Source organism: Leptonychotes weddellii, chromosome 9 (genome assembly GCF_054177405.1).
Source record: "Leptonychotes weddellii isolate Sample4059 chromosome 9, ASM5417740v2, whole genome shotgun sequence".
NCBI classification, from domain to species: domain Eukaryota; kingdom Metazoa; phylum Chordata; class Mammalia; order Carnivora; family Phocidae; genus Leptonychotes; species Leptonychotes weddellii.
Window position 1 is genome coordinate 35,872,359 of NC_138377.1, and position 14,845 is coordinate 35,887,203.

At 37.2% G+C, this 14,845-nt stretch overlaps 1 protein-coding gene and 1 long non-coding RNA gene across 6 annotated transcripts in view; one reads left to right on the forward strand and one right to left on the reverse strand.

The window, feature by feature from the left end:
* The window catches only part of PCNX4 (pecanex 4), a 40,987-nt gene extending 27,932 nt beyond the window's left edge, over window positions 1-13,055 (reverse strand). For 4 of the 5 annotated variants that reach the window (XM_031024493.2, XM_006730044.3, XM_081830434.1 and 1 more), the window contains exons 1-2: window positions 12,618-13,055; window positions 1,365-2,109 (exon numbers count right to left, since the gene is read on the reverse strand). In XM_031024493.2, coding sequence (XP_030880353.2) covers window positions 1,365-2,062 — 698 coding nt within the window. In that variant the 5' untranslated portion in view covers window positions 2,063-2,109; window positions 12,618-13,055. Of the gene's footprint in view, window positions 1-1,137; window positions 2,110-12,617 lie in introns of those variants that run through there. The other variant, XM_031024494.2, reaches the window with a different exon arrangement.
* Window positions 13,056-13,132: 77 nt separating this feature from the next.
* The window catches only part of LOC115939798 (uncharacterized), a 12,631-nt gene continuing 10,918 nt past the window's right edge, over window positions 13,133-14,845 (forward strand). Inside the window, exon 1 of the long non-coding RNA XR_004074571.2 lies at window positions 13,133-13,315. This is a non-coding gene — a long non-coding RNA (uncharacterized LOC115939798). The remainder of the gene's footprint in view (window positions 13,316-14,845) is intronic.

Genomic DNA, 14,845 nt, shown 5'->3' on the forward strand with positions numbered 1-14,845 from the left:
TTCAACTCATCTCTCCTTTCGTATAAGCAGTCAGGAGGAATCAAGCTGTTCTTTGAACCACTTGCTTAGAAATCTCCTCACCTCTATATCCAATTACATCACTCTCAAGTTCTACTTTCCACAAAACATTAGAAAGCGGTTCAGCCAAGTTTTGTGCCACTTGTTTGATAACAAGAATCACCTTTCCTCCAGTTTTCAATAACAGGTTCTCATTTCTAAGACCTCACCAGAAATGCCTTTAAGTCCGTATTTCTAGTATGCACCTCAAAACTCTTCCAGCCTTTATCCATTACCCAATTTCAAAGCCACTTCCACATTTTTAGGTATCTGTTACAGGAGCAACCCACCTCTTGGTATCAAAATCTATCTTAATCAGCTTGGGCTGCCATAATAAAATACCAGACTGGGTGGCTGATACAACAGAAATTATTCTGGAGGCTGGAAGTCCAAGATCAGCATGCCAGCATGGTCAGGTTCTGCTGAAAACTCTCTTCCTGGTTTGCAGACAGCAGCCTTCTCACTGTATCCTCATATAGTGGAGAAAGAGAGAGCTCAAGCTCTCTGGTGTCTCTTCTTGAAAGAGCACTAATCCCATCAGATCAGGGTCTCACCCTCATTTTCCTAATTACCTCCCAAAGATCCCATCTCCAAACACCAACACACTGGGGTATGGGCTTTAACATATGAATTTGAGGGGGGACATGAATATTCAGTTCATTACATGCCTATACATTTCTACCTGGACACGAACCTGTGAAAGAGAAAGCTGTAATCTATAGAAACAGAGAAATAAAAGTCAGATTTAGAAAAGGTAAGCAAAGGGGGTTAACCAACAATTTTGTAAACAGTTTGGTAAACAATTTTGTTTAAAAACTCTATTTTCTATTTTTCTACTATAGCAAATCAAAAAAATTAATATTCCTTCTGTATAGTTGCTACAAAATTAGAAATAAGTTATTCATCTTAAATTCACTCAATCTGTACATAATATTTATGTGTATAAATTTCAAATTCTTCATTAGACCCTCATAGGAAAGTTCCATCTCTTTTCATAGGTCTCAGCCAGGCTAGCTTATAGATTCATAGCTCATTACTGAAAGTGAAACACAGAATTGAAATTTTGCTTATTTATCTTACCTTTAAAGGGTTTTCTTTTTACTCTTCAATAAGGTTTAATTACTGCTTTCGTATGAATGTTTAATAGAGATTACTCCTAAGAGATTAATCATCAGAACAACCTATCATCCAATGGTTTGGTCTTGATGACTTTCAATTCATAGATTCCTTTTTTTAATACTAAGGAGAGCTCATACTATGAATGCTTAAAAATAAAGCAAGTTATAAAGTATCCGATAGCTTATTACCTGTGTGCAAGATCTACAGAAACAAAGGAAAAAATATAAAGAGGTCTCGTAAGAGGAGTGATTTCATAAGTATCCTGGGGTTGGAAAGTCGCAGTCTCTGCAGCTGTGTTTACAATTAATGAATATTCTCCTATACATAATGTCATCCATCCAAAGACGAACAGTAGAACAGTGCCTCCTGTGCTGCCATACAGCAGGGATATTCTCTTCGGGAGCAGATACCATGTTCCAAGACCACACATTAACCCAGCAAGAAAAGAATGAAGAACTGTATTGGCTATATATTTCTTGCCAGGAATTAGAAATTTGATAGTCTCAGTACCAGCACAACTTGTAAAGTCATGTTCATCTTCCTCTGCTAAGATATCTGTGGTTAGCATTCTTTCTACCGTCACCGATTGGTTTCTGGCATATAAACTTGTGAACTGGATGATAAATGCAGCGAAAAGCATCAGTCCACCTGAAAGCGCTGCTGTGTAATAGTCTTCCAAAATGCCCAACTGATACAAGAGTGTTCCCAGTCCACCCCAAACCCATGGTATCAGAAAAAGGATAATTTGATTAACATATATGTAAGGAGGGGCGCAATAGCCTAATCTGAATCGAGGGCCTCCAAGAACAGTCTGCGGAAAGCGCTTCAGAAAGAAGTCCTGTTTGTAATCATTCAGCAGAGGCACATCTGGACTCATCCTTCTCATTCAGGATTATTCTGGAAGTCACATCCTCTTCTGGAACATAGCAGTCTCTAAGCAGAAGAAAAAAGTCATTACTTGACAATGTCATACTTAAAAGATGGAGGGAGGGGGCACATTTCTATTTTTCTCTCCTTAATTCCTTCAAGGGCAGGGTTTAGAACTTCACGTCTCTAGCTCCTCCCCATTGCCTGATGCACACGTGGCACTAAACAAATAGTTGTGAAGTTGTTTTTTACTTGAAAAAGATTCTTATTAATTATTAATTTATCTAGAACTTAATATTTAGGATTAGATCTTAAATTAACTAACACTTTTAGATTTTAAAGTCAAAGAAAAGTTCAAAAAGCCAGTGCTCTCAACTCAAATCTGCCAGTGGTTTAACTAATTGTTTCCTAAGAGTTTTTGATGTTTGTTTTTAAATTTTTCCTCTATTATTAAGGGTCAGCAAAATTTTTCTATAGGGGCTGAAGAGTAAATATTTTAGGCTTTGTGGACAATATGATCTCACTTCAATGATTCAATTCTGCTGTCATAGCAGAAAAGCAGCCACAGATAATACATAAATAAATGAATAGTAGGAGTAATTGTGTTCCAGTAAAGCTTTATGGTATTTTTACCTGTACCTCTGGGTCAGATTCAGCCTGTGGGCCATAGCTGGCCAAACCCTGCTCTATAAAATGAGGACATTCTCTTTAATTCCCTTGACTTGGAATGAAAATAGAAGTGGAAAAAGAAATAGAAATACTTAGTCACACCATTTAGCAATTAGAGTAAACTTAGGGTTTTCTGAGAATTTAAAAGTCAAATCCTGCTAAAATAGTAACATTTCAGTAAAAAGCCACTGGCAGCTCAATATGCAGTAGAAAGAACAATAAACTGGAAATCAAAAGACTCCAGGTGTCTGACTAAATGCTTATTATTAGCTATGTTACCATAAGCAAACCACTTTTTGATTCAATTTTTACTTTCCCTGTTATCAGTTTCCAAAATCTACCCAAACTAGGAAAACATGAAACAATAATAGGACCTGTATGTGCCATAGTCTAGATTATTTTCATTTAAGGGCCACAAAAATCTAAGTATTGGGGTGCCAGGCTGGCTCAGTCAGTAGAGCATGTGACTCTTGATCTCAGGGTCATGAGTTTGAGCCCCACTTTGGGTGTAGAGATTACTTTAAAAAAATAAAATATTTTTTAAAAATCTAAGTATCAAGGGGCGCCTGGGTGGCTCAGTCGTTAAGTGTATGCCTTCAGCTCGGGTCATGATCCCAGGGCCCTGGGATAGAGCCCCGCATCGGGCTCCCTGCTCCATGAGAAGCCTGCTTCTCTCTCTCCCACTTCCCCTGCTTGTGTTCCCTCTCTCGCTGTGTCTCTCTCTGTCAAATAAATAAATAAAATCTTTAAAAAAAAAAATCTAAATATCAGATAGCACAGATTCTCTTCTCTTCAACTTTTCCTTTTCCTGGGATATACTCAGTAGTTTATTCTGAAAACACATTTGCCTGACACAAGATAGCTAACAAAGTATTACTCAGGGATCATATATTGGGCTGGAAAAGAAAAATTAAGTTTAAAGCTATCTTCATAAAGCAAGACACAAAGGCCAATGAAATAGAGAACCCAGAAATAAATCCTCATATGTATGGTAAAATATTTGACAAGGGTACCAAGACCATTCAATGGGGAAAGGATGGTCTTTGCAATAAATGGTGCCAGGAAAACTGAGTATCCATATGCAAAAGAATGAAATTAGACCCTTAACATCAAACACAAAAATTAACTCAAAATGTCTAAGGTAAGACCTAAAACAATAAAGCTCTTAGAAGAAAACACAGGACAAAAGCTTCCAATACTGGATTTGGCAGTGACTTCTTGGATATGACACCAAAGGTACAAGGGTTACAAAAGGAAAACAGACAAATTAGACTTCATGAAAATTTAAAAATTGTGTGCATCAAAGACACTATCAACAGAGTGAAAAGGCAACTCACAGAATAGGAGAAAATATCTGCATATCGTATATCTATCTGATAAGGGATCGCTATCCATAATATACAGAGAACTCCTAAGACTTAACAACCAAACAAACAATTCAAAAATTGGCAAAGGACTCGAATAGACATTTGTCCAAAGAAGATATACAAATGGCAATAAACACATGAAAAGATGCTCAACACCACTAATCATTAGAGAAATGCAAATCAAAACTGTAACAAAATACCACTTCACACCTATGTGGATGGCTACTATCAGAAAAACAGAAAACAACAAGTATTGGTGAGGATGTGGAAAACTGGAACCCTTGTGCACTGTTGGTGGAAATATCAAATGGTATAGCTGTGTGGAAAACAGTATGGTGGTTCCTCAAAAAATTAAAAATCAGATTACTGTATGATCTAGGTTTTTTTATCTCTGGCTATACACCCCAAAGAACTGAAAGCAGGGTATCAAAGATATTTGTAATTCATGTTCACAACAACATTATTCACAATAACTAAAACATGGAAGCAACCCAAATGTCCACCAAAGGATGTATGGATAAACAAAATGTGGTATATGCATACAATGGATATTTTTTCAACCTTAAAAAGGAAGGAAATCCTGCAATATGCTATAACATGGATGAACCTTAAAGAACTTATGTTAAGCAAAATAACTCAGTCACAATAAGACAAATACGCATAATTTCACTAAGACAAGGTACTTAGAGTTGTCAAAATCATAGAAAGTTGAATGGTGGTTGCCATGGGCTGAGGAAAGAGAATGGGAGTTACTGCTTAATGGGCATAACGTTTCACAAGATGAAAAGAGTCACAGGGATGAATGATGGTGATGACTGCACAATAATGTGAATGTATTTAATACCACTGAACTATATGCTTAAAAATGGTTAAGATAGTAAACATTATATGTATTTTACCACACACGCATAAATTTAAAGCCATCTTAAGTCTTTCTTTTCTTTTTTTCCCTCCCTTCCTCCCTTCCTTCCTGTTCTCTCTTCAGTTTAAAACAGTCTTCCTATAGGTCAGTTCTACCCAACCAATATTAGTCCTAGAGAGAGCTTCCAGGCATCACGAAAGGTTTGGGGGTCACCATTAAGAATTACTACCTTAGAGCATCTCTTGTTACACTGTTAGGGTAAACACTTACCATTTTTTATCTTCCGGCCATTGGTCTTAGTTCTACACAGAACAAGTCATAGGTTTTACTGAACATGACAGCCCTGCAAGTACTGTGTATTTTACATAGAACTTTTTTTTTTTATGTGTAATTTTTTTTTTTAAAGATTTTATTTATTTATTTGACAAAGAGAGAGAGTTAGTGAGAGCAGGAACACAAGTGGGGGAGTAGGAGAGGGAGAAGCAGGCTTCCCGCCGAGCAGGGAGCCCGATGCGGGGCTCGATCCCAGGACCCTGGGATCATGACCTGAGCCGAAGGCAGACGCTGAACGACTGAGCCACCCAGGCGCCCCGTACATAGAACGTTTTGATACCTCTTCAAATTATCAAATAATCTCTAGAATTCTCAGCCCCATGCCTTGCAAAAACATCCTGCCCTTTTCCTTATGGTGCTTCTGCTCATGCCCTCTCCTTTGCCTAGGATGTCCTTTCTTCCCTTTCCTAATTGGTATTCTTGGTCAACTTTCAAGATTGAGTCTAATTCTTTCTGAAAATTCCCAGAACACTCTCTTCTCTCTGCATATCAAACATTGCTTGTTCAAACTACTCATCTTGTAACATTAATCAACATAGGGCATTTCTTGTATTGTTCACCTCTTCACGTGTTTTTTTTTTCATATGTATGTCTTTTCTCTACCAATAAGTTATTTGTGGGCAGGGGCCAAATCTTGAGACATTTCCAATTCTCCGTAATATTTAGTAAAATACCTTGGCATAGAGAGGAATATAATACATTAATGGTAGAGCTTAAATAAGATGATTAAAATTAAAAGAAAACATTAAACGCTGCTGTTTAAAAGGGAAGTTGGGAGTATTTACTGTTTTTGAAAACCTCTTCCTGCATATCCTGCCCCACTCAAAACAGTAAACTCATAAACTCTTTATTCTTAGTTTTTAAATGTTTAGAAAATATCTTAAATTTTTTTAAATATGGAATAAATAACAGCATTTATTGATAGTATTATTGGCTCAGAGAAGACTTTTGCCTAGAGCAGTATGTCCCAAAGCAAAATAGGAACAGGATGGGCCTGAGGAAGAAACATGGCTGGGTTTCTGTAACAGAAAAGGAAATGGTTAGAGAATTTTAACAAGTCAGAAATCCAACTTTAATTTGCTCCCTGCATTATGCTACATTTTAACTTCCTTCACTATCAGGAAAGAGAAGCTAGTTCATACTAGGAGAGAAAAGCAGAGATAAAATAGCAGGTACAAGAGTCAAAATGAGGCAAGAGTAATCGAAAAAAGAAGTGAAAGCACATCGAGAAGTATGAAAAGAATGTTCATACTTGAATTCCCTCAAGATACCTTAGAAGTATGTGGGAGGACACTTAGAAGGTGATTTGAATTATTTTAATGTGATATTAAAAGAAAGGCTGAAGGATACAGAATTATTTGCCTTATATAATGTTTCTTAAAAGGGGATCCATGGTCAAAGAAGTTTGAGAAATAACACACTAGACTGTCACCTTGAAGAGTCACAGTGGCTATCAGCAAACTGAAGGCTTTGAGACATCTTTGAAGTTAAAAAAACACCACCACTGCAAACCTGCTTAAAATGTATCATTTGAATTTTCCAAACTTACTTGAACAGGGAGCCCATCTTTCCCACATACCTAGTAACAGTTCATGTATATAGTGTTCTATTTAAACTACTTTGAGAAATACTGGCCTGAGCTTCAATTACAATTTTAAAAATTTAGCTAAGCCAAGGAGAATTAAAAAGATACACCAATCAAGTAGGAATGTCATAAACAAAGGTACACAAGGAAAAAGATTATGAGGGCAAGCTGACAAGTAGCAAGAATATCAGATTCCTGAAAAGGTTATTTCTAGTATGGGTATTTTCTGATATTTTAAGGATAAAAGAAATTGTAGCACAGATACTAGAAATTCATTAAAGCAAAAATTATGATAAACTGGTACTGTGTGATTTTTAATTTAATTACAGATCGTGGAATATTTAAAAAATATTTTCTTTATAGGAAGCAACACTTAACATTGATACAGAAAGACCTTCTAAATCCTAATCTGGATTACTAGAATAGAAAATAAAATCAGAATAATTAAAACTCAGTTCCTGAATGAGATTTTGGCATACATTCTCAAAGATAATTCCCAAACAGACTGATGCACGTATATGGCTGCTGCCTCCAAAATGGTAAAATGAAAAATGTCTCAAGGCTTAGGAAAAGAAAAATGCTGTGAAAAGAAAGGTTAAGGGATAAAGATGGCATCACAACATTGATTTTGGCCATATGTTTTCTTCGTATGCTACTCTGAAAGTGGGCCAACAAAGTAGCCATAGAAACACTGCTTTGTTTGGAATTTGAGCCATGTTTCTTATGCATTATTCAGAAGGGTGAGAAACAGATCAATTTGATGATGTACCAGGAAGGAATTCTTAGTTTTCAACTTTAACTCAGGAATCAGGCAAGATATCAACCTGAAAAATCCCTTAAAAACAAACAAAACAAAACAAAAGATAACAAAAGTAGCAGGTTGGGGGGATTACAATAAATTTACAGTCTTCTTAGGTTGGCAAACAGAATTCCTAAAAACAGAAGTTTAGCCAATTGTCTGATTTTTATTTAGTGAAGTTTACTTGTTTTTAACCTATCATATTATTTTTATTAATTGGTTAATTTCATTCATTGAACCTACACTTTTTTCTTTTCTGTTAGATTCATATTTTTTTATAAGAATACTTAACAACACAAATTTTTAAGCATATAATACAGTATTGTCAAGTAGCAATACAATGTTGTACTGTAGATCTCTAGAACTTATTCATCTTGTACAACTAAAGATTTATATAGCAAATCTTCCTCCTGTTTCTTTCTCCCCCAAGCTCCTGGCAACCTTCATTCTACCCTGTTTCTGTAAGTCTGACAATTTTAGACACCTCATACAAGTAGAATCACACAGTATTTGTCCTTTTCCTGACTGGCTTATTTCACTTAGCATAATGTCTTCAAGGCTTATCCACGTGATCACAAATGGCAGGACTTCCTTCCCTTTTAGGGCTAAATAATATTCCACTGCGTGTATATAACACATTTTCTTTATCCATTCATCTGTTGACAGACACTGGGTTGCTTCTGCTCTTTGGCTATGGTGAATAATGCTGCAATGAACACAGGAGGGCAAATACCTCTTCAAGATTCTGATTTCAATTCTTTTGGATAAATACCCTTAAGTGGGATTGCTGGATCATATGGTAGCTCTGTTTTTAATTTTTTGAGGACCTTCCACACTGTTCTCCATAGCAAATGCAACATTTTGCATCCTATTAACAATTTACATGGGTCCTAATTTTTCCACATCCTTGCGAACATTTGTTATTTTTCTTTCTTTTTTTTCTAATAGCTATCCTAACAGGTATAAGGTGACATTGAATCCACACATATTTATTGGACACTTCAGTACTGTGCCTCAACTGTATTTTTGTTATACTTTCAGGAAACTTACTATCTCCTATTTGTCAAATTTTATTAAATCTTTGCTCTCATATTTTTAATTTGTAAGAGTACACCTTTAACCCCTAGATATTCCTTTTTATAGAATCCTATTATTATTTCATTAACATGGTCTATCTTTCTGAGAATATTCACTACACATACGTGTGTATACATGCAGATAAATGTCATTTAATTTCTTTGTAAATTGCCTTTTTGGGTCCTTTGTCTCTTTTTCTTTTAAAGTGTTCACGTCTCTTATTAATTTGAAAGGACTTTTTACATATGAAGGATATTAGCTCTGACATATGTTATAATCTTTTTTTCTCCCCCTATGTTAACTTGCTCTTGAAGCACTGTTAGAAGATGCTGGTGAAGATTAAAGAGTTCATTCTGACAGCTGTTAATATAGACAAATGTGTTAACCTTCCTTTCATAGAGAAATAGCTAAATGAAAATTTAGTACTTTCCACACATTTAAACTTTTGAATACCCATGATGTACTAGGTAATGGTAATAAGGCTGATCCAAAGAAGTTTATAATCCAGTGGGATACAGATTATTTCCCTCTCAAATAATTATTACTGGTAAAAACTCCGAAATTATTTTAATTTTCATTATCAAGAGAATAAACGATACACAAAGTTAGTCTATAAATAACATACAATTATTAAACAAAATTAACTTGTCAAGAAAAAGTAATTCCTGCTTGTTTAAAAAATGTCTACACAAACTCTGTCAGTAATATATAGAATGTCCTCATCCATGTTCCTAAAAAGTATTTTTAAAAATTTGAAAGGAAATATACTGAAGTTCTACTTTTCACACCTTTACTAATTTGGAAAACAAAAAACTTCAGGTCTGGAAAAGAAACAAAATGGCTTACACCTGAGTACTCAAAAAACATGCTATGACACAACTTTATTCTCATTTGCCCTGGATAAAATGACCTGTTCCTGTCAGAGCAGTTCTAACAAAAAAACATCTATGGACTTTTTTGATAGTCAAGTGCTAACTGTTGAGGATATTAGCAGGAATCTAGAGATGCAAAGATAGCCACCCCTATAATTCTGAAAATACTCTATGAATCCTAACTAAATGCCATACCAGTGACAAACAGCTAAATTCTTGAAGAACCTTTTGAAAGACATTGAGTGCTAAAACATGAAAAACATATTTCATGTTACAGTTTATCAATTATGTAGTAAGCAGTCTCTTCTACCCACCAATAAAAGGAAAATCTACTCAAGCACCTAAAAAGAGTCTTAAAGTGAAAGAACAAGCACAATAACATCTCTTTGATCTACAAAATGGTATTTATTCAAATTCAAGATTTTAGGAGGGTCTTTGAATCTAAGAGTTTTCTGTATATTCACAGGAATTGGTTTGTAGAGAAAACTGACTGGATGGAAAGGCTAAGTAGATAGCTCAAAGGATCTATTTAGTGCAGATACTGGGAAAGTTTCATAGGTAGAATGATGAGTTGTCAGTTCTATGATTCACCCTTCTCAAATGTACACTAGAATATGAATTATTAACATTCCATTACTTTTGGAAAAATAAGATGGTAGAAAATAGCCAAAAGTCACATCAGCGCCTCACAAATATGCAGCAGGCCCAGCTAACACTTCTCTTCCAATCTACATTTCCCACACTGCATATATCTTACCAATTATAAATTCAAAGCAATTAACAAGTTTTTCTTTCAAAATCAAGTATCAGGTGAATGAAGTCTACCATTCACATGAATTACCAGAAATAAACCAACTTACTTTACAGAAAAGAAAACTGAGAACCAGTGAAATTAAGTGACTTAACCAACACACCATGTCAGTTGGTGGCTGACTGAGTTTTTCAATCATACCAAGCCACTGCCAAATGAAAGGGAATTTTATTTTTGAGGCTAGAAAAATAGAAGGATAATTTGGGAGAGTTTTCAGGGAAAAGTGGGCCTGAGAGGAATCTCCAAAATGTCAAATGGGAAACTTTTGTTAGCTATGCCAGCATGAGGGCACTGGCATGTAGGACTCCTTGATAAGAGATAAAGAAACACAAATGGGAAAGTGTCTAGAAGAAAAGGTTCTCACCATCAAGAAAATGAAAACAACACTCAGAATGGGAAAAAATTTTTGCAAATCATATATATGATAAGGGATTTACATCCAAAATACATAAAGAACTCTTACAACTCAATAGTGAAAAAAACAAATAAGCCAATTTAAAGGATTAAAATAGACATTTCTCCAAAGATAATTTACAAATTGCTAATAATCACACAAGACAATGCCCCACATCATTACTCACTCATTAGAAAAATGCAAACCAAAACCACAATGAGATATCACTTCAAATCCACTTGACTGGTTATCAAAAATAGTATTGGTGAGATTGTGGAGAAAACCGAACCCCCAAGTTGTAAGGCAAAATGGTGCAGCTGCTTTCAAAAACAGCCTGGCAGTTCCTAAAAAGGCTAAACGTAAAGTTACCATATGACCTAGCAATTCTATTCCTGGGTATTTACCTAAGAGAAATGAGAACATAAGTCTACACAAAAATTTGTACACGAACATTCATTGCAGAAATATTAATAACCAAGAAGTGAAAACACCCAAAATGTCCATCAACAGATGAAATAAAATGTGGTATATCCATACGATGGAATATTATTAGGCTATAAACAAGAATGAAGTACTGACATATGCTACAACATGGATGAAACTTGTATGCTTCCATTTATATGAAATGTCCAGAACATGCAAATCTATAAAGACAGAAAACAGTTTAATGTTTGCCTAAGGCTGGTGGGGATAGTGACAAGGGTGGGAGGGAGTAATTCCTAAAGGATAAAGGGCTTTTTAAAGGGGTGATGAAATGTTCTAAAATTGACCGTAGTAATAGTTGCACAATTCTGTGAATATACTAAAAACCACTGTACACTTTTTAAAATCTTTAATACATTTAAAAAAATTTTAAATGTAAATTCCAGTTAGTTACATACAGTGTATTAGTTTCAGGTGTTGAATTGTACACTTTTAATGAGTGAACTGTATGGAATGTGAACTCCATTTCAACAAAGTTCTTACAAAGGAAAAAGAAACAGAAAAGTTCCCTAACCCGGTACTGTCTGTTAATAACTAGTAGGAAGTTTAAGAGTGGCTGACAAATGTCGCAGTTAAATTACTAAAATGGCAATATCTGGTCATGAGTCTGGCTCTGGATGCTATGATAAGGGTTTGGAGATTTGACATGGGTGGTAGTGGACACTCAATAATATAAAGGATGGTCTTTGCCCTAATTGTAAGAGTGATTCACACACACACACAACAAGAATCCACCTAATATTATACATCGCTGAATAAAAGATAAATGATTGGTAAAGAGCAGATAATCATTTCACAGATCTGATAAATAACCTCTGATGTTGTAGATTCATTGATGTAAACATCGGTCCTTGACAGTTGTGAAAAGAGGCAGCAGATGGGGGGCGCGGGGGAAGAGTTATTCATGTTCAGGGGCCAGAAGTTGACCAAGTTGGGGCAAACGCGGTTTAGTTGGAGGTAAGGAAAGAGTACAGTACTGTCTAAGGGATGCAATTTGTACACTTTATTGGGGTAACAAGGACATCACTAAATCAAGACTCAATGGACCGTTTTCCATTTCGCAAGTGTCCCTTAGAAACAAAATGCTGTAACTCAACAAGCTAAATCAGTCTTTTGAAAGAAAGTTAAAGTCACATTGGATTGATGCCTCTAGCCACTGAGTTCACCTTCCGTCTAAAGTGCAATAATCGCACTTGAAGGTTTTATAACGAAGAACGAGAAATCTGTGGCAATTAAAACTGCCAGAACAACGTGGCTCTGCATAGGCTTTGAAATTTAGGTGACCAAGACGTCCCCAGGTGGGTGTCGGGGAAGGAACGTACCTCGAGTCACCCGAGGAAAGAGGCGATGCGAAGGAATCCCGGGAACTGCATTTTTGCAGGTAAACCCGGGTTGGGCGATCCCGCCCGGAGGCTGCCTGCGACCCGAACGCAGAAGCAGAGAAACTCCAGTGGCCAGGTAACCGGCTCACCGCGATCGCGCCTGAGCCTTCTCCGCGTTTCCATGGCTAACGTCAACTCTAGCGGGCGCCACCGCCGCGGAACCGAGACCTCGCTCGGGGGCGGTTCGGGCGCTCGACTCGCCCCGCCCCTCAGCTTGTGCTCGCCCTGGGGCGCTTCCCCACCCGCCCGCTAAGCGAGGCGGAGGTGGGGAAGAGGCGCGCTTCGTTCACTCCAGGCGTGGGCCCACGCTCCCCTGATTAGGGGTCGTGGGAGTCTCTCCCGCTCTGGCCTCGCTTTGGGCCTCCACCGAGTCGAGGGGGAGGATCTCAGCAAGCTCTGAACTTTCACCCAGGGCCGCGCCCCTACGCAAGAGCGCCGTTTCCCTGGTGACGTGACGTGTCCAAGGGAGTGGGTAGTGCTTTCTGGCAGATTGACGTGCGGCCGCCATTTCGCGAGCTTTGGCTTGAGGGTGGTCTGACTGCAGTCTCAGGAGTGTAGTGTGACTCCAACGGCTCGCCGTCTCGCAAGTTCCATTAACTGTATCAGCACTTTGGCCATCACCACCCAGCACACCCACGGTAATAAATGCTTTTAAGTAATACTTCATACATCCTGTTCGGCTTGGAAGATTTGGAACTGAATATACGTGCTAGCTATTGCCCTTTATTGCATATTTTTTCTCCCTGAGATTTTTAAATGCAAGGAACCACAATGTCCATCATTGAATCATGCTACTAAGAAGGTATCTGTTTATTAATAAAATAAGGCAAAGTCCACGTATCCTAATTGGGAGAAAAAAAAAAAAAAAACCCGTAGCGGACTGTTAATACTTAGAGGCAATTTAAGGTCGGGGAATCTCTGTAGGATGGCCACAGAGTCCCAGTTTTGCTAGTTTAAAGTTAGACGCCCACCGCCTCCATTTTCCATGAAGTTTGATTTCTTCCTCATGTTCTGGACATCTTTCAGATTGCTAGTTGGAAGTCCACAAGGCGGCCCCTTAGAGCGTTAAATTGGTAATTGGTCTCAAATGATTTAGAAGCTATTTAAGGGAACTCCGAAGCCAATTTGTCAGTATTTTGTGTCAGGTACTTGTGTTTCCCTAAGTGATTGACACTCTAGCAATTCTGCATACTTGGGACTCCTGAGTGTTCAAGGACTGTCTTATTTGTATCTCCTTACCTCAAGACTATAAATGCGACCTTTTTTGTTTTCTGGCTTTACTGGAATTGATGGCTTAGTTCTTAAACATCTAGGTTTTCAGGCCATAATAGGAAAAATTTTTGTGTGTTAATATTAAAAGAAAGCCAAAGCTTAGATAGATAGATAAATGCTACTCTATTCAGAGGGAAAATGTAGTTTATTAAGTATGTGGAAGAAAACCTTGTGCAGAGTTTCAATGACGTACATATACTTCGAAGACACAATTAGTAGGTAAACCTTTCATAGTTCGGTCTGATGTGGAAATGGACTTAATGTTTCCCATACTTTGGGGGAAGACATAACCTTAGTCGTCATGGGTCAGGGTACCACATTAAGCATCTTTGAGGCATCTGCAATTGCTAGGAAGTCAGTGTAGTGTGGTTAAGAGTTGAGGCTCTGGAGTCAGGAAGTCCTAACTTGTTGGAACCCTGACATCACAGCTCACTACCTGTGTGATACAGGGGTTACCTAATCTTCCTGGTGCTCAGTTTCCAAATCTTATAAAATAGGGTTAATAATGGAAACAAAATTTATCCCGCAGGGAGTTGAGTAGATTGGGTTAAATAACTGTAGATCGCTTAGTTAGGCACAGCTTAAGTGCTTAGAATGAGCTATTCTCTTCATGTAGAGAGGCTGTATTTTTGTCACCCTAAATTACGTATAATTCAATCAGAATTAATATTTTTGTTGTTGTAATACCTGCTGTAGATATTTGGTTGTTAAATTTTTCTTTTTTTCCAGTATGTTTGTTACTTTGCACTTGGAATAAAATTAGTAAAGCTTATGGTACAAGGCCTTTGGCTACTTGTACATAAAAAGTATTCATTCAGGGGGCGCCTGGGTGGCTCAGTTGTTAAGCGTCTGCCTTCGGCTCAGGTCATGATCCCAGGGTCCTGGGATCGAGCCCC